The sequence below is a fragment of the Notothenia rossii genome (genome assembly GCF_949606895.1).
Source record: "Notothenia rossii genome assembly, chromosome: 7".
Lineage (NCBI taxonomy): Eukaryota > Metazoa > Chordata > Actinopteri > Perciformes > Nototheniidae > Notothenia > Notothenia rossii.
This window is the reverse complement of record NC_136905.1, coordinates 50,762,810-50,783,061: the sequence shown is the minus strand read 5'-3', so window position 1 is coordinate 50,783,061 and position 20,252 is coordinate 50,762,810. Positions and strand designations below refer to the sequence as shown.

The 20,252-nt window shown below is 40.9% G+C and overlaps 1 protein-coding gene across 5 annotated transcripts in view; it reads left to right on the top strand.

Moving 5' to 3' along the window:
- The window catches only part of LOC307047425 (uncharacterized protein), a 35,601-nt gene that overhangs the window by 3,330 nt on the left and 12,019 nt on the right, over nt 1-20,252 (top strand). For 3 of the 5 annotated variants that reach the window (XR_013810421.1, XR_013810422.1, XR_013810423.1), the window contains exons 4-12: nt 4,475-4,603; nt 4,687-6,320; nt 6,422-16,486; nt 16,609-16,837; nt 16,957-18,087; nt 19,024-19,231; nt 19,362-19,619; nt 19,767-19,938; nt 20,064-20,212. Coding sequence is in view for 1 of the 5 variants with exons in the window: in XM_079694395.1 (XP_079550521.1) it covers nt 17,854-18,087; nt 19,024-19,231; nt 19,362-19,619; nt 19,767-19,938; nt 20,064-20,212 (1,021 nt within the window). In the remaining 4 variants the exon portion in view is untranslated. Of the gene's footprint in view, nt 1-4,474; nt 4,604-4,686; nt 6,321-6,421; nt 16,487-16,608; nt 16,838-16,956; nt 18,088-19,023; nt 19,232-19,361; nt 19,620-19,766; nt 19,939-20,063; nt 20,213-20,252 lie in introns of those variants that run through there. The other 2 variants (XR_013810424.1, XM_079694395.1) reach the window with 1 other exon arrangement.

Below are 20,252 nucleotides of genomic sequence, written 5' to 3'. Positions count from 1 at the left end.
CTTTGAGCCTGCAGACCGCCTTGATGCTGAAGGACTGACAGAAAAAATAATCGAGGTCCTTGAGAGATATGGCCTGGAGTACAAAAGTAACCTGGTTCGGCAAGCATACGACGGTGCTTCTGTCATGAGTTGCAAGTACTCCGGCGTTCAAGCTCGAATTAAGGAGGTGGCAAAGCAGGCGTTTTATGTCCATTGTAATGCACATAGCCTTAATCTGGTTCTAGTTGACACAGTTAAAGCAGTCCCACAAGCTGAATGCTCTTTTGCGTTTTTGCAAAGACTTTATGTCTTTGTGTCTGGCTCTTATGTTCACACGAGGTGGCTTAACATTCAGAAAGAAATGTATGCCGGAGCTCCGAAAGAGCTCCAACGGTTGAGTGAAACAAGGTGGGCTTGCCGGCATATAGCTTGCCGTACCGTCTTAGATAGACTACCTGCTATTATTTGTGTGCTTGAGGAAATAGCTGCAGAACACAGCGGAGATAGAAGTGTTGATGCACGTGGCCTGCTCGCTCAAATTGACCTGCAGTTTATTGGCCTTTTAGTGACATGCACTAAGGTTTTTGGAGATGCAAGATATCTCTCTGACCTTCTACAGTCTCCCACTCTTGATTTGTGTTCAGCTGTGGATCTAGTTGAAGCCCTCGTGAAACGTTTTCAAGATTACAGGGATGAAACCTACTTTCAAGGACTCTGGAAAGAAGTCTTAAATACAAGTGCAAAATGCAATGTTGAGACAGGCCCTATTCCAAAAAGAAAGACAAAACAGAGCAGAATGCTAGATGGACATACTGTCATGTCCTCAGTGGGTGCGCGTTCTGAGCAGACCAAGGACACTTTTCGTGCCAGAATTTTCTACCCTGTGCTTGATAATATGCTCGGTGAGCTAAATAGACGATTCTCAAATCCAAATTGTGAAATAATGATGGGGATCCAAGCCTTGAATCTTTCAAGCGTTACATTTTGCGAAGAGCAGGCTCTATTTGCATTTGCTTCTATTTATGAATGCAACATAGATGACCTCGGACATGAGGTACACCAAATGAAAAGAATCCTATCGAGGAAAGTAACATCTGGCATGCAGAAGCCCTCTAGCATAGTAGAGCTCACAAAAATCATTGAACCCTTTAAAGAGGTATTCCATGAGCTCTTCCGCTTGTGCAAAATTGCCATTGCCATACCTGTGAGTACTGCTTCCTGTGAACGCAGCTTTTCTACACTCAAGTTGGTAAACACATACTTGAGATCTACCATGGATGATGATAGACTTAGCAATCTGGGGGTTTTAAGTGTGGAGTCCAGACGAGCAAAGTCCCTGGACTTAGAGAATTTGTGAATCGCTTTGCTGCAAACCACAACAATCGCAGAATACAGCTGTTGTAAGCTGAATGTGAGGAGAAGGAGCAGTGGCTGTTCAGGTGTCACAAAATGACCACTGATTCAGCTCTCCAAAGTCTCCGGTCTGTCTCCATCGATATATTAGTTTAAGTGAAACAACAAGTGGATCACATCCAGGGTATTCCACTGTTTCTATAAATGTCTTATATGTCAAATGTAAATTAAATGCCTTAATTGTTAATGTTAGACCCTCTTGCACTTAATGTTCATATACAAGTGCATTGAATTAATTATTTCTTCCCGCAGTTAAATGGGAGTGATTGTACTCACATAAATAATTATTGAAGGTCACACACTCATCAAGGATGTGTGGTAATGGAAGATTATGGCACATCATTTTTTCTTAAAAAAGTGCTAGTTTATTTTAGCAAGGAAAAACAATCAAAATCCCACATTTATAAATACAAACTTTAAAGATTCAAGATTTTTTTTTTTACAGCTGCTTTAGTGTTATGTTGATGGTATTCTTCATGCTGGCTTACTTTCACACTGTCGTTGCTTACGAGACAGAACCGTTGTTAATCTCTTTAGAAACTCCCTTGCCATTTGAAATGTCTGTCTTATTAAAAACCAAATTAGCCAAGGTTACAGCATCTTGCAGGACATGACTGTCATATAATACTCTGTATTATGATCAGTTCCTATGTGCCTGGACTGAGTATGACAGAAAAAGGCATGTTGAAAGAAACAGAAAACAGTTGTTACAATATGTGTTACTGTGTCAATGTTGATTCAACACAAATATTTTACAAGCTCATTTACAATGTTATACGGGAACATGATGTTCAAATTAGCCAACAGTGTACGCTGTTCAGTCAAATTGCTGCCAAGAGCCAGTGTTCAGAAGGGTTCATTTGTTGGACTACTTAGACTACTTGTTTTTAGGGATACTTGTGTACAATATAATGCTAGATTTGAAGGCACAATGATTTGTATGTTTATACTTAAACATTCCCCCCCTCTCAATTATCAGTTATAACACTTAAGTGTGTGGCAGTGTGTGTACCAGCAATGCAGACCTCTGCCTGTTTGCTTTATTTGGCTGTGTTCAGGACTGTTATGGTAGTTTAAGTGAAACAAGTTAATCACATCCAGGGTATTCCACTGTTTCTATAAATGTATTGTATGTAAAATGTAAATTAAATGCCTTAATTGTTAAAGTTGCGACCCTCTTGCACTTAATGTTCATGAAAAAGTAAGATGTATGTCTTAACCAATAATTTAATTTAAAAAACTCTTGTTTAAATGATGTGTCTCTGTCACTGAGAGAATGAGCTCATAGTGCTGCTGATCACCATAAGCTAAACAGTCTGTATATTGCACTACATTTGTATAATGTAAGCTTTGTTGTTACTTTGCCTGCGAGAAGAAGAACAAAATAGTTAGATATACTGGATATTATTTGATCTATTCCACCACTTAATCCCAAATAATGTAGAGGTGTGTTGTAGGTGCCTTAAATAGCCCCTTATTTTATAGTGAGATGTATTTTTATGTTCATATAATAGTGATTTCAATGCCACCCCAACATGATCACTGGTCCCATCCTGGCCACCCCACTGAAAATGTCCTTGCTCCGCCACTGCTTGGAGCCCCCGTATCCACGGAGGGGCTCTTCGGGTCGAAGAGCTTTCGGTCACTCCGCGCTTCAGCCGCCTAGAGGAAGAGAGGATGCAGCTTAGCCGCATGCTACCACTGGCTCTTCCTCAGGCGCCGCAGCGCGCTCCTCCACAGGCTTCCCTGCAGGCGAGAGAGCGCGGCGAGACGAAGAGAGAGGCGGAGCTCCCGTGCCTGCGGCGCCCTCCACCTCTTCGGCCCACCTCGTGGAACCGGCTCGGTACCGGCATTCACGGGGACGGGCTGCCCAACTTGCGAGAAGCGACTCGGCGGAGGGAAATAATCTCTCCACCTGGGACGCAAGGGGCGAATCCCGCCTCCTCCCTGTATGATGCAAATGTCAAAACATTTTGCAATAAAAATGATGTTGATATGCAAGTCTAATGCTGCGTGCACATCGAACGCGATGCAATGTTCGGGGGCGGTGCGATTACATGTAAAGTCAATGCAGAGACGCGGACAGACGCAAATTCGCTCCGACGGCGAGCATGAAGCGGTGGACGCGATGCGAATCACGCGAATGAACAGTGCCGCGTCAAACGCGAGGGTTCACTTTTTTCTACTCGAGCGTCAAATTCACGTGACGCGTTCTCGCGGAAGCCAATCAGCGTTGGGATTCCCTCTGACGTCCCTCTGACCGTCTGACGTACTGCTGTTAATCAGTTGTAAAGATGGAAGAGATTCTAGTTGTTGCTGTGAGTGGGTTCCCGAAAATATACGATACAATGTCGTATATCTATCGGGACTGCAACAAAAAAGAGCTCGCATGGAGGAAAATAAGCGAGGAAGTAGGCATATCTGGTAAGTTATACAAAATATACATCCGTTGTTTGCTTGATTACAGATACCAACAACACATTAGCATTAACCAAGTTACCTCAACCGCCGGTTTAACGGTAGATAACGGTTAAAAGTTACCGTTTGTAAACATTTTTTTCTTGTCAGAGGAGGTATGTGAAGGAAATGGAAAAGCCTCAGGGACACCTATATCAAAGAAAGAAAGAGGGAGAAGGATAGGAGGAGTGAGTCCGCAGCAGGGACCAATAACAAGTGGAAATACTGCGGTCCTGTCCTTCCTCGACCCATTTGTTACCCCGAGAAAAACCACCGGCAATATGGTGTCGGGGGTCGAGGAACACAGGACCTCAGAGTACAGAGGTGAAGCACAGGGAGCAGACGGGAGAGGTTGGTTGACAAGTGGAGACACTCATTCACACTGCATAGGAAAGTCATACAGAATATCTACAAAAAAAATGTAAAAATCAAAGTTCAAGAGAATATCAAGGCTATAACTGCTTAATTTATCAATAAGTAATTATAATAATACAAGTGCAATTGTAAAAAGTTGTATTCTCACAAAATCTAGAATTACATTACCTGTTCCATTTTACTATCTCATTATTATATTTGCCTCAATGGAATACAAAATACATCTTTCTTATATTTTCAATATTTACAGATGAACATGAGTTTTCAGAGGGCATTGAGGCAGAACACCACGATGCCACTGCCGATGCCCCTGATGCCCCTCCTGCTGTCCCTGCTGCTGTCCCTGCAGGACCTAGTGGTGTAGGCAGAGCACAAAGGGGTATATCAATGACAGTTTTGATTGAATTTTATTGTATTGATGCATTGCTGTACCTTCACTAAAAAATGCTTTTTTTCATGCAGGAAGAAAAAGGCCCAGGAATGTAGACAATAAAAAGGAGGTGCTTGAACGCCTCCTTGAGGCCCTGACCATGCGGGGGTCCGGTGCTCTGCCCGCCGCCCCACTCTCAGAGGATGAGCATTTCCTCCAAAGCCTGCTTCCTTCCCTTCAAAGACTGCCAACACAGCAGAAGAAATTCGTGAAGTTCGAAATTCTAAAATTAAATTCTAAAGCAAGCACAGTTGAGCAACATTTGGAATTTTAATAGATTACCTGTCATGGGTTGACAAGCTTTGAAGGGAATAAACCAGGCTTTTTTTGTACATTTAATCACTTTAAATATTATTTAAATTGTAAGTTATTATTAAAACTTTGTTTAATGTACCCACGTATGTTCCTTTATTCTTTCACTGTCACATACTTTTTATTAGGTTTTCTTTATGGTACAGAGTATTCCTAGTCACATATAATTCTTTATAGAAATATAAGTGTTAGGCTACATATAAAAATTACCTGAGAGTGGAGACGAGGTGCGACAATATATCAATAATTTATTTATATTTAAACAAATAAACGAAGCCAGCAATAGCTTGGTTTCAGTCACGTGACTTCTACGACGCGCGAAATTCAAGTGGAGGTCAGGAAGTGAAAACGCAATCATTCATCGACGCAGGAATCATGGAGGACACCGACTATGTCAAACAATTAAATGAACCTGCACGCCGCAGATATCATGAAAAAATCACAACACACTCACAATGGTAAGAGCACCAGATATTAGGTCACATGCCAATGTGTTTTTAGGTAAATGGTCAAATGTAACTAGTATTTAAGGGTAACAGTTACAGGAGATGGCTAAGCTAATGTTGGTAGCCAGCTAGCTTATAGACTTCTCCATCCTGCTTAAACTTAGCAAATATTCAATGAAAACATATTTTAAGTTTGGGGTTGCAAGTAACTTCAATCTCACAACTCTAAACGTTTCAATATATTCAATGTTGTGGTTAATTATACAAAACATTTCATTGTGATGGTAGCCGGGGTATAGCTGCAATGCTAAATACTTAGCTTACCTAGCTGCACACAAGCTAACGTTGTGTCTTGTAGGCTAACTTAACTGTTACAATCATTCCCCGAATTCACTTTAATGGCATTATGATTCAATAAATCCGGCTCACTTAAAGGGCTGATGTTGCGTTTGGGTCAACATCAGCTAACGTTTGGTTAATTAGACATTGCTAGTTTGGTTAGCTAAAGCTTCAACCTACTAAGCTAGTCAGCAATTTGTTAATGTGAGTCCACTGACAGCAGACAACTGCAAAAACTTCAACAATCCAGCAACGATGTTTCACTATACATCCTTACATTTAAACATGTATAATGTATAAAAGTGTTGTAGTTGAATATTATTACTATTCATTCTAATAAATAGGGGAGAAAACGTTATTAGAAATTCTGCTATCCATAGCTTTGAAATAAGTTAGATTTGTGATGACTGAATTCAATGTAAATATCTGAGGATTGATGGACGTCTTTGCCTTGTGTGTAGATCCCAGAGGCTTAAATTCAGACTGAACCTGTACGAGCTGAAGGAGGGTCGCCAGAACAAGCCCAAGACCTTCATGAGCATGGTGTCCAACCTGTTGTACGAGAAGAGGTGAGTGCACTGAACTTAATATAGACCCATGTCCACATTTAAGCTGCTTACAGTAGGCACAAATACCTGCATAAATGGTAAATATGTCATGCTCTCATCAGGTTTGGGCCATACTAAATCGAGCCTGTGATCGCCGGAATAGATCCAAAAACCTCCGAACCATTCATCTGCTCCTTGGATCTGATTGGCTGCCCCATGATGACAGAAGACTTTGTTGTGAGCGGAAGTTGTGGTTCTCTCCTTGTTGCATTATTATTTGCACAGTGGCAGCCCTTTAACCTGCATTACAGCACCTTCATATTCACTGACCACACTCACTAGAGGAAGTAGGGCTGTGTGATATATTGCTATTGTAAAAAAGATGTTTACTGAAAAGATTAAATGATACTAAGAAGACTGAATAATACATGGTTTCTTATTTACATTTACAACAACCCTCAATGGCCATACATGGGAGCGTCACCAGACCAATTGTCATCTCTAGAGTATTGTTGAATGAATTAAGGCTGAATGTAGATGAAAGTTGTATATTGAGTAGGGCTACACAATTTACAACACACAAAAAGATGTTTACTGAAAAGACTTGAACACAAGATGTTTGAACACAAAAAGATGTTTACTGAAAAGATTAAATGATACTGAATAATACATGGTTTCTTATTTACAAGACTACAGCTCCATGACTTTACTCCAATGGGACGACAGACACTGACAGATTAGACAAGGCAGAGCAAATAACCCCAATCTTGTCAATTAATGCTAGTGCCTCACCTGGTTTTGTTAGCATGTGCTCTATGGGCACAGCCCTGCTTTGCAGAATCTGATATTTTCTTCTGACTAATCCTATGACTCTTTCGACATGAATACGCACATTAGCTATTTTTCTTGTCTCTTCCACCTCGTATGCTGACAGCTGACTTTTCCCCCTGGTGAATGCAGGCATCTTTAGTGAAGCACAGTAAAATCCCACACTATCGCCAATATCGAACCCACGGTCTGCTAGGACAATATCTCCAGGTAACAGGTTTTTTAGGAGCCCACTCTGTATTGTGATCTGTTTATCACTAACTCTTCATCCCCAGGCACAAGATATGTAAGTGACATAGCCTTGGGGAGCAACACCAATCAGAAATTTAACAGTATGGTGATGCTTGTAGTTGGACCATGTTTGTGCTCTAGCTAGTAAATTAGAGGGCCTCTCAATAAAAACTTCAAAACAGTCAACAATCACAGCAACTCTACATCCAAATGCCTGTCTGAATCCCATTGGCATTGTAGCTTGAAGTACATGTCGCTCTGGCCACTCAATTATAAATTCTGTACTCTCATGAAGTATGTCAATTAACTTATGCCAAATTCTAGAAGCAGTGGAGAGAGAGATGTTGAACCTGGAAGCCAAATCTTTCAGAGGGAGATTCAGCCTCAGCAAAAACTAAAATGAACTGTTCAAATTTGGAGCACAGACATAGGGCCACAGGTGATGTAGGGCTCGCACAGTTGAAAAACCTGAAGTAAAACTAAGAAGTTGGGGAGCCCGGTGTAAAACTTTGTCTTCTCTTCGTTGTTCTCAAAGGACTCCTGGTTGAACTTTGTGTCCAGTGCCTTTGTCCGAAGATCTCCCAGCTCTGTTGTGTTCTGTCTCAGAACATCCTCCATCCTCTCGATGTCCTCCATCGTTAAATCAGTCTGGCATCCTGCATCTGCATACAATATAGCAGTAGCAAGCATAATTAGTTATTTAAAATATTCAAATATGAATGTGAATTTTTGTGAAGTTATCTTTTTGATAACCTTTTTACAGACATGCAAGTTCTCTGTTCCAATTATTACAGATTCTCAAGTTAGTACTCTATTTTCTAAACCTAAACCTAATTCAAAGTTTGCACTGATTTTCTGACAATCACATTTGTAATATTTAATAATAATGCTGGTGGTTAATTTACCTTGTTGATCATATAATATCCCACTGGTGTCCTCTGGTTGTGGGCTGTCAGACGGGGGCTGCGTCGGTTCTGGGCTCTCGGTTGTCTGCAGGAGATCCAACAAAGCCTCTGCACATTCTGATTGTCTTTGTTGGTCTTCCTTGAGCTCCATCCTCTGCTCTCGTCGAAGAGATGCCTCTGATCTGGGCTTACTTGTTGTGTGGTAACCGAAGCTAACAGTGGGAGCCCAGTCTACCGACTCAACGTCACCCAAAGCGCTAGGGCACCCTAAAAAGTCCCAACAAAGTCCATATTAGACTACAGGTAACTTAAACATGATCAGTATTACAAAGTAAATAAGCATTTAACCACAACCCAATAATACATAAACAAAGCCACAAAAACCAAGTTAGCTAATACCTCTGATGAAGTGGTCGCTGCAGACACGTGCATTAGACGACTCTGCTCCTCCCGACCGCAGATGTAGGTTTGAAAGCCATTTTTTCCGGCGTTCTTCGGTTAGCTTCTTAAATTGCTCAGCTTTATGGAAGACAACCTTCGGCACTCGGTAAAACCTCTTGTTTTTCTCTCGGCCGGATCGATTGGAACAACCGTAAACTACACAACACACCGGCATTTTCACAATGGTAACAGCAGCTAGATCCTCTGTAGAAAATTACTTCCTGACCTCCAATGGAATTTCGCGCCAAAGGAACGCAGCGGTGTGACGTCAAGTGAAACCAAGCTATCTGGGGAATTCTAAGTTTGAGACGGTCCTGGGGATGTTACAATCAGTATAACTATTTGATTTTGTGTGTGAAAAAAAAAAAATGTAAATAGGAAATAAAATTAAAAAAAGAAGCGTTTTTTACATTTTAAAAACTGTTGTCTTCATTATAGCAAGGGGAGCGTGTCTGATACATGTGTATTACAGTCCTTCACATGCACTGTTGTCTTAATTATAACAAGGGGAGGGTAACAGGGAAGATGTATGATACATATGTATTGAAACGTGCATATTATACCCCCACAGAAACACGGAAACACAGAAAAACACTGAAATATATTTCAATGTTGATGAATTTCATACTCTTCATTCATAATCTGATTACAATTACAAAATAATTATATCTACAGCCCCTAAACACAAAAACACACCGCTTTCATAAATAACACACTTGTTCTGCCATAATATGTTTTATGTTTCCTATCATTTTTGTTAGGAAAAGACATGCCTGAAAGACATCTCCTCTTTCTCTGAGGGTCAAGAAGAACATCCAAGAGGAAAATTAAAAGCTGATTTTATGAGATTTTAAGACCAGTACAGGACATTCAATAAGAAACTACTTTTATTGTGAAAACAAAGATCTGCACACCAAATATTTTTGAAGTCTATCGGGACCATCATTTGAAGGGGTGGTTATAGTCAGGCTTATAAATTGTGGCGAAACACATAGTCAGCTGATGGGATGCATCTATTTCCACATCTACACGCCATCAGCTGATTATTTCTATTTGCCTCACTTTATGAGCTTCACAACACTTGTGCCTTGTACCGCAGAGTTTGCAACGTCACAAATAAATGGGGCCAATCTTCAGTCAGATGTGAATGTGTAATCTATTTTCAGAAAGAATAATGGACAAAAGGAGTGCAAATACAAATACAATAGATTGAAATGTGAAACAAAAGTTAAACAAAAATGTTTTAAATAAAAAGCACATATGGACAGAAGGTGTAAAGCCTATTAAATGTATAAGTAAACATATTTAGTCAAATAAGGTGACAGACTAGGCCTGTGCAGTTGGTATCAGCTTTGCCCAGCATGGGCTCCTCCATCAGGCCTGGTCCTCCTCACAGAGGAAAGACCCTCAGTCCTCTCCGGGCCAAACCAACAGACAGGACATCCATCACACGGAGGTTTCTCCCTGAAGCCTCTGCAGTTTTCTGGACACCACATTGTCTCAATCCGTCCACACTGAATATGAGAGGGGGAAAATGAAAATAATAAATGCTTTAGAAAATAAGAAATATAAAGTTGACTGTTGAGTTGCTCAGTTTTTTTAGATTGTCAATACTATTACTGTATAACTAGTGTATCAGGTTAAGAGGCACATTCAAATAAAGATTGGTCTTTAAATACATGTTGTCTTTTGAATTGTTTGTCTAAAGTCAAGGATCTAGAACTGGTACTTAGTTTTAATTATACAGTCTGGTTATTATGCTGTTTGGAGGAGGCCTCACAGGTAAGAGTACTAACTAGCTACCATCGTATGTACCTTAGCTTGACTTAAATGTATTAAACGTATAATTAAGTGATGGCAAAATATAAATAACTAATGTCATGCAAACATATTAATATTTGCTTGATTCCAGAGTTGAATTTAGCACAATTGCATACAAACGTCAAGGGATTTTAAGATTCTGAAGTCTTCGTTCTAAATAGAAAATAGCATGGATAATTTACAAAGGCTTTAAAAACACAGCAGGAGCCCAAGACAATTATAAAACGTGTCATTATTTCAGTACAGTTCAATTGGTTTTATTTTCATAAACTAGACCCTCCAGAAAAACGCGATCGCAGAATTTACCGCATAATCAGCAAAATGGCGTAGATTTAAAAAAAAAAAGGCCGGATATTTATCAAAAGGCCGCATAATCCCCGCATTTTTCCACACAAAGTTGAGAAACAAAAAAGTTAACTGGTGAAGTAGTGATGATGATGATGTGACGTCATCAGCTCGCGCATCAAAGAAGGTAAACAACACCGTAGAGTGAAAGTATGGAACTCACACGAGAGAGAAAACACCAAGATGAAAAAATCTGATCCATCTCATTTACCGACGAACATTTCTGCTAAAGACCGTGCAAAGCAGTACCCTGATGTCTTTCACAAAAGTGGGGGGAAACTATTCTGCACCCCGTGCAACTGTGTGTTGGAGCATAAGTCTTAGAGAAAATCGACAGTGACGACCCACTTTGATTCATTCAAACATTCGAAAATGCTTTCTGCTGCTGCGGACAAGAAAGCCAAACAACTCACGTTCACCGAGGCATCAACCTCCAAAACCCTTTCGAGGGCTACAAGAAACGAAGTGAGTAGCCTACAAGATTGAAGCTGGTCAGATAACGAACGAGTAAATGAAAACAGAATGAGGCGGTGTGTGTGTGTGTGTGTGTGTGTGTGTGTGTGTGTGTGTGTGTGTGTGTGTGTGTGTGTGTGTGTGTGTGTGTGTGTGTGTGTGTGTGTGTGTGTGTGTGTGTGTGTGTGTGTGTGTGTGTGTGTGTGTGTGTGTGTGTGTGTGTGTGTGTGTGTGTGTGTGTGTGTGTGTGTGTGTGTGTGTGTGTGATTAAAATTGCTTTTAAAATAAATAAACATTGAATGTGTTTAATTGAATAGGAAAGGGGTTTAACGTTAGTGGCAGGTTTTGTGTGAGGGAGAATAAATATGACAGTCCAATATTTAAAAAAAAAATCTATTCTTTTTCGCAACTTTCCGCATATTTCGCAATTTCACCGCATAAAATCACATAAAAACCCTGCATGTTTAATCGCATAATCAAGGATTTTAGCCCGCATAATCAAGGATTTTTGCCCGCGTTTTTCTGGAGGGTCTAATAAACGGTTATCAACCGTTAGTGCCAAAGCGGTAGGCTATAATATATATAATTTTTTTCTTCTGTGACTTCAAATTTGTTTCACCGTTACGTGGATATTTTATACAAGTGTACATTTGGTTCACAGTTACGTGGATATTTTATACAAGTGTAAATGTATGCACACAAGCTCAGATTTTTTTTCTGCAAACTTGTGCTCACATCAGGTTTTACACGCTCTCGCATTTTGCACCATATCTACCTTCATACGGAGGGGCCGGCGCTCAGTAGTGGCCCTGAGCGTCGGCGGCATGTGCAGGCTCCTCTTCGTCAGCGACAGCGTTTCGGGGAGCCTATTTCTGTGTGACACTGGCGCTCAACGGAGCGTAGTTCCAGCGTCGAGTGAAGACGTCACCCGTGGTGGGTACGGACCGTTATTGACGACAGCTAACGGCGGTCCAATTCGCACGTACGGCGTGAGGCCAATGTGTTTGTGCATCAGAGGACAGCGTTTCAGCTGGGATTTTGTGACAGCGGACATTTCTTTTCCCCTCCTCGGAGCGGATTTTTTGTGTGCTCATGGACTCTTAGTGGACGTTAACAATAGGCGTTTGGTTGATGCCTTAACGGTTTCTTGCCTCGTGTGTACACTTGGCAGCGCAGCGTATGACGGGCTGTCGGGCTCGCTCTCGGGGGCAGACACGTTTCTCAGACTGTTGGCCGAGTTTCCAGACCTGTTGCTGCCCACCTTCTCTGCGCTTACAACTAAGGATGGCGTGGAGCACCACGTCACTACCGAGGGGCCTCCTGTCTACGCCAGGGCCCGGCGGTTGAACCCTTCTTAGCTGGCTGTAGCAAAGGCGGAGTTCGCAACCATGGAGCGCCTGGGCATTGTCCGCCGCTCCGACAGTCCTTGGGCTTCTCCCCTGCACCTCGTCCCAAAACCGAACGGCGGGTTCCGCCCGTGCGGGGATTACCGCCGACTCAACGACACCACTACGCCTGACCGCATTCCAGTGTTGAATTTAGCAAAATTGCATACAAACAAACATTAAGGGATTTTAAGATTCTGAAGTATTATGCTAAAAACTCAATAACTTAGATTATTATTTATAGTTTTGCTGAATAGTTTCATGTCCGCTTACCTTAGAAACGTAAAATGCCACGGCAGTGTGCAGATGGGGAGCATGTTAGTTTAGCTTGGTAGCTTCAGATAGCTCTGGAGATTGCATCTCGGTGGCAGCAGGTCCCGTCTCGGCTCCGCCTCTTTGCCTTTATTTGAAGCAGGCGGGAGTTGAACTCTAACGTCACTGTCGAGCCGTTAGTGGCCGACTCCGCCTACTAAGGGCTTCTCGGCAACTCTGCAGAATCCTATGGGTGATGTCACGGACCCTATGTCCATTTATATATACAGTCTATGCTGTAAATGCATACTGAACGACATACATGCACATTTACCATTTACCTCACTGTATAAAAAAGTAACTGTGTTGATAATAATAATAAACAGTAATTATATTTGCAAAGTAGCCTACTTTGTTTCCCAAAAAAGATTGGCCAGGGGTCCTGGGTCTATACAGTGAGATGTTATCCCGAGGAAGCTTCTGTTGTGGACAGACCAAATGTCTGCGGTGGTCGAGATGTACTCCAGCCCCTCAAATGTTTTCTGTAGCTCGCTTTCCATTTTTGGATATTATTTCTCCAAAGCAAGGCAAGGCAATTTTATTTATATAGCACTTTTCAGCACGTGGCGATTCAAAGTGCTTTACAGATTAAAATCAAAATACATTTAAGAACAAATACAGCATAAATATATTATTAAAAAGGCATTTAAAAACAGGCATAAAAAGCAAAGATAATGAAATTAAATAAATAAATAAACACGGCAGGTACAGAATACATGACTACAAAGGGCATACTGTAGTGTGAGTATGAGCAGCTCAATTAAAAGCAGCGGCAAATTGGTGCGTTTTAAATCTGGATTTAAAAATAGGAAGTGTTTCAGAGGACGTGCACGCTTTGGGCAGTTTGTTCCAAATTGTTGGGGCATAATAGCTAAAAGCTGCTTTTCCATGTTCAGTGGTTATTCTCGGAACAGAGAGCAGACCCGACCCAGAAGACCTGAGACTCCTGGATGCTTCATAGTGATGGAGTAGGTCGTCTATATACCTCGGTCCTAAGCCATTTCGTGATTTAAAAACTAGCAGTAGTATTTTAAAATCAATTCATTGGCAGACTGGAAGCCAGTGTAATGATCTCAGAACCAAAGGGATGTGATCCACTTTTCTAGTGTCAGTGAGTACTCGAGCAGCAGCATTCTGAATCAGCTGCAGCTTTCTGATAGACCTTTTAGTGAGCCCTGTATACACTATTGCAGTAGTCGAGTCTACTGAAAATAAAAGCATGGACAAGTTTTTCTAAATCCTGTTGCGACATTAGTTTTTTAATCCTTGATATATTCTTCAGGTGGTAGTATGCAGACCTAATAACTGTTGTAATGTGATTGTTAAAATGCAGGTCTGAGTCAATCACTACACCCAGATGTCTTGCTTTGTGAGTTACTTTGTAGTCTGCCGACTGAAGCTCTGTGATTACTTTTAATCGGTCCTTCTTTGCTCCAAAAAAAAGATCTCAGTTTTTTGTTTGTTCAGTTGGAGAAAGTTCTGAGTCATTCAGTCAGTGATGTGCTGAATGCACTTGCTCAGTGTTCTAATCGGAGAGTAGTCTCCCGGTGTAATTTAAAAATAAATCTGGGTGTCGTCTGCATAGATGTGATAGCTTAGATTGCTGTTTTTAATAATTTCAGCCAGAGGTAGCATATAAATATTAAAAAGCAAAGGTCCTAAGATGGAGCCTTGAGGAACCCCGCATGACATATTTATCAGGGTTGATTTGTAATTGCCTATTGAGACAAAGTTTGTTCTGTCCTTTAAGTAGGAGCTAAACTAGTTTAGAGCTGTTGCTGAAACTCCCACCCAGTTTTCAAGACGGTCTAGCAATATGTTGTGGTCAACAGTGTCAAAGGCAGCGCTGAGATCTAATAATACTAACACTGATATTCTGCCACTGTCTGTGTTCAAATGGATGTAATTTAAGACCTTAACAAGTGAAGTCTCAGTGCTGTGGTTAGGTCGAAAGCCCGGCTGAAACACATCAAAACCGTCAGTTAAAAACATGAAATTACTCAACTGTTGAAAAACTGCTTTTTCGATCAGTTTGCTTAAAGTCCATGAAATGTCCAAAATAAACATTATTCTGTGTTAATAAATCGCTTCATCACTTTCCACTTTTTCATTTGACATATCAACATCAATGATTCTTTCCATAAATACCCCCCAAATAACATGAAATGTGTGCCACTTTCCCGTGTTATTCCGCTCCGGTAGCAAAAAGCTTGCCAGCCATTAACCCAGCTGTGTGACGTCACACGTGGCAAACACCAGCCTCGTCTGGATTGTTTGTTTTGTATCCTTCCGCTATTTTCGCTCAACATATGTGTAACCGGACCTCGCTAAACTTTTTTTATCCAACAATTCATGATTGTGAAGTGATGTGTACTTCAGTTTTGTGGTAATTCAAGCCTGTCAGGTCACAGTGTACACGAATTTCCGAAAAACACGGCTGTTAGACGTCAGTGGATCCGTTTTGTACAGACCAAAAGAGCGAACTTTCATCTGCCGCACGAGAAATCACAAGCTGTGATATGTGGTAGCCATTTCACCCAAGACAGTTTTGAAGGAGCTTTGATGGTGGAATTAGGCTACAAGACCAAAAAAACGCTTAAGTTAGATGCTGTACCCACCATAAACCCTGAAAGACCAGCCGAAACTCCAAAGGCATCAGGCGCAAAGAGAGCCAGATCTGCTGCATGTTCGTCGGCAACGACTGCCAGCAATGTTGACAGTTTCTTCACTTCGTCAGGCAAAAAAACGAAAAGAAGTGAAATATGCCCACATCCTAGAAGGGCTGTTTCCAAATTAGAGGTGGCAAGGGTATGTGTTATTTCATTAATATCAAATTAATATGTTTTGTTTTGTTTTTGACTGAAAACAAATGTAGATCTATGAGAGTTTGGTGTGCTGTATTTGTGGGGCCTATGATAAAAGTGTGAAATATGCCCACATCCTAGAAGGGCTGTTTCCAAATTAGAGGTGGCAAGGGTATGTTTTATTTCATTTATATCAAATTAATATGTTTTGTTTTGTTTTTGACTGAAAACAAATGTAGATCTATGAGAGTTTGGTGTGCTGTATTTATGGGGCCTATGATAAAAGTGTGATTTAAGTTATTCAACCCATTTCTGGGGAAACATACATAAATAGTAAGAATTTGAGTTGTTAAGATGTGTTCCTAAATAAAATAGAATTAGCTTGTGTGCATATGTCTGTCTCATTAAAAGCTAAACGTTTTGAGACCAACATGATTGCTGCAGGATCCATCCCTGAAATTGTTAGGTGTTTTTAACTGTTTGTTTTTGGTTCCAGTTGCTGACAGAACAGGATCATGTCTCGAGCGAATCAGATGTTTATATGGAATCTAATTTGCCAGAAGATACTTCTGCAGCTTCGGTGACTGAAAGCACATTGTCACATAGATCTGAGGCAAGCACACAGTGCTCAACTCGAACAAGACCTTACTATAGAAGCAAAGGTACAGAAGAAAACAGTTACAAAATATAGATTGGTGAATTGTTGTTATCATGTGTCTCTGTATCACTTTTGACATTCCATGTGTTGGACAATGTTATGGTTACTATCATTTCCAATTTACAGGGACCTCAACAGATCCAGTTATCATGGTTGATGCATGTACACAGTATGAAGAGCAAGAAAGTGCATATACACCAACAGTGTCAACACCAAAGAAAGGTTGTGCTACACTTGTATTCGACGCTGATCAGACACCCATCAAAGATGACTCTGACTCTGACTACAAGCCTTCGGAGCTGTCGATTGATGAGGCATTACAGGAAAAAGAGGAGGAGATATGTGAAGAAGATAGGTTAGTTGTGTGTGAACATACCATAGTTTAGTTAGAAGGTAATGAAAATTAATATAACCAGATTTACATTAATGTACTTGTAACAAAACACATCATTGATAAAGTTTTTTTGCTTCCAGACAAAGGCAAGAAGAACTTTTGCACAAATGCCCCAGGAAATATGCACAAGACAAGAAGTATTTCGTCTTTGAGGCCAATTTGTTGGAGCTGTTCCAGTATTGCCCAATCTGTGCTGGATCAAGTTCTAGCGAGGTTGTTAACAACATTGGCAGTTTAGTGCAGATCAGGCAGAAATGTGGAAACTGTAAATACACAAGAGTATGGAACAGCCAGCCATTTCTCAATGAACTTCCTGTTGGAAATCTGATCATGTCGGCATCAATTTTGTTGTCACAAAGTCTACCCTCCCAGACTCTAACGGCCCGTCTACACTACAGGCATGAACAAATCTTGAAGCTGGGCGTGTCTGAAGCTTGGCGATTTTTTGCGAGCAACCAATCACATGAATCTCCCGCCCCCGACATACAAAGCAATAGCAATGTTAAAACGAAGTAAACTGGATATAAACTCTCCAAACAGGCGAAAAAACTATCAGTTTCACCCACTGTCTCTGCCACCCCCCTCCATGCCTGGTTCCTCCGGTTTGTATCCCGGTAAATAGTTTCGGTCGTAAAGAACCGGGTGATTTGCTACCGTAATATCTCGTTTGGAATATGAGGAAATGAACTGCGGTCTGGCTCTCCCAGCTTGTACGCGGTTTGATTGGCTGAGCTTGCACTGGCGGGATTTGCATAAATGGAATTTGATTGGCTGATGCCAAGCATCGAGCCTCAAAAGTTGAACATTGTTCAACTTTTGATGCTCGTGATGCTTGCAAAGCCATGCCATGCTCCCCACAATGCAGTTCGGCGAAGATTACAAATCTTCTACGACACCCCATTCAAGTGAATGGGCGAAGCGTTAAAAGCATTTTTTGATGCCTGTAGTGTAGACGTACGGTAAGGGTGTTTGACATCATGAAAGTTTGCAGGATTAGCCGCAATACCTACCATCGTTATCAATCATCCTACATCATCCCATCCATAGTCAACGCCTGGCAAACAGAACAGACGAGTCTTGTGGAGAGACTCAAAAGCATGGAAGGTGGCATACATCGGACAGGGGATGGTCGTTGTGACTCGGCCAAATATGGAGGCTACACGGTGATCGAACAAAGGATCAACAAAGTGCTGGATACCCAACTAGTCCAGGTAAATAGTTAGTGAATTAAGTACTGTAAACTGGGTTCGTTATTCTCCCGTCCAGGAGAGAAGCTTTAAAAGGAGACTAAATGGAGTCTCTGTGAAAGTTCAATTGGGTACTTTAATTAAAAAAGGCGCGGGTTGGTCACAAGCATGATATTGTTCAGTCAGACAAACAGCTGTGATCAGCTCCTCGGGAAGAGAAGAGCTGGATCTCTCCTCCGGTGCTGTTATATATCCTCTGCTGGCTCCTCCCCGCCTGCCGGCTCGCCTCGTCTCCAATGTCCGTTGTTGCATTTAAACAGAGGATTGGTTCTTTTCACATTCAATATGCTTAACACGCCTTTTCTCCTCATATTCTCTTTCATCACTTTTCATTTAACACATTCTAAACGCTGTAATCAATACTCTAAAAAATACTTCTCGGCTCGTTTGGTTTCCGGTCATTCCGGATGTTGTCACATGCTACTCTCGTCTGTAAACAATAATGTATTCAAATAAACTGTACCTTCATTTAATATTCAGCATGGTAGTATCTCGACATCTATAGTTGTAGTGTTAAATCAGTAGGCTTCGGTTTGCACCACTCCATATCATTTTGCTACTAAATTCACCTCTTTAGGAAATCGTATATTAGCCACATGCTAAATGCTAACCGTAGATGAAGGATTTTCAGAATAAAAGCTTAACTGCTTGTGCACAAGAATTTCCGGTTTTTCAGTATAAAAGAGCATTAAAACTGACGGCATGTTTAAACTACATTTCCCCATTAAAACATTGATTTTAATTTCTAACAGTACATGTAGTAATATTCTTGTACATGGTACAGTACAATTTACCACACTTCTAACTTAATAATAATGAATGCAAGGTATGAAACCACCATACAAATACAGTATAGGACAATGATGACATATTACCAATGTTGTTTATGTCGTTATTCAGAGCAATGAGGTATCCAGCAGCAATGCTTGTGAGCTCGAGCGCTTGAAGAGGTGTCTGACACTCCTGACCGAGACGCATGAGCTGGGTGTCGCATCTATGGTAACTGACCGGCATAAATCTATTGCAAAGTACCTGAGAGAAGAAACTCCACACAACCCCCGCACAGCAGAGCTGAAACATCAATTCGATGCATGGCATATAGCGAAAGGTGTGAATTTGTGTGCTCATTATGGAAGTAGAACTGAATTTATTAGATTATTGTACATTTGTGTTGTGTTGTATATATATGCTTCTTTGCTACATGTATGTTGGTAATTAATTTAATCTTTTAATTACAGGACTTGGTAAAAAGATCGATGCCCTCGCCAAAAAGAAGGGTTGTGAAGATGTTGGTTTGTGGAAGAAATCGATCATTCACCATATGTACTATGTCGCAGGGACAGTTCCAGAAGGGCAGGCTGACTTGTTAGGGGAAAAGTGGAAGTCTGTTGCTAACCATGTGCAAGACATACATGAGCATGATACCGAGATATACCCCATGTGTGCCCATGCCCATTTACTAGGTGACAACAGAAATAAACAATTGCTTAAACCAGGTACATGGAAAATGTTTTTGCACATGATGGAATAATTTAAAGGCAAAATTAAGAGTCAAATTTATTTGCCAAATCAGAAAGCCACCTACCCAGGCAGCATTCCTGGTGTTAATCTCTTTCCCTAAAAATGTAAACTATTTATTGCAGGATCTAACCCAGCTGAGCTGCTGAATGACATCTTAACCAATCCCCATGTACTTAAGGACATCAAGAAGATCTCGAGTACATACCAAACATCATCTCTGGAAGCATTCCATAGTTTAATCATTCGCTTTGCACCGAAGCATACAGGATTCATGTGGCTCTGTCAGCTTGCTAGGTAACTAATGATAGCCTTGTACTAAATGGATTTATTTTAATTGTGTTTTAGGGATACTTTGATTCTATATTTTCTGTAATTGTTCAGTCTACATAAGAAATAATCGTTTTAAATATTTATTTCAGGTACTACTTGGCAGCACTACACTACAACGAAAACAGTGCAAGACTACAGGCTGTGACTCGAGAGGGCCAAGAGCGTTTCACAATCCGTTTCCCAAAGTTCAAAAAGGGTCAACATTCAGTACGCAAGGAAAAGACACCAGCAACATATAGTAAGTTTAGATAGGGGACAGATTTTAATATACCAAATTA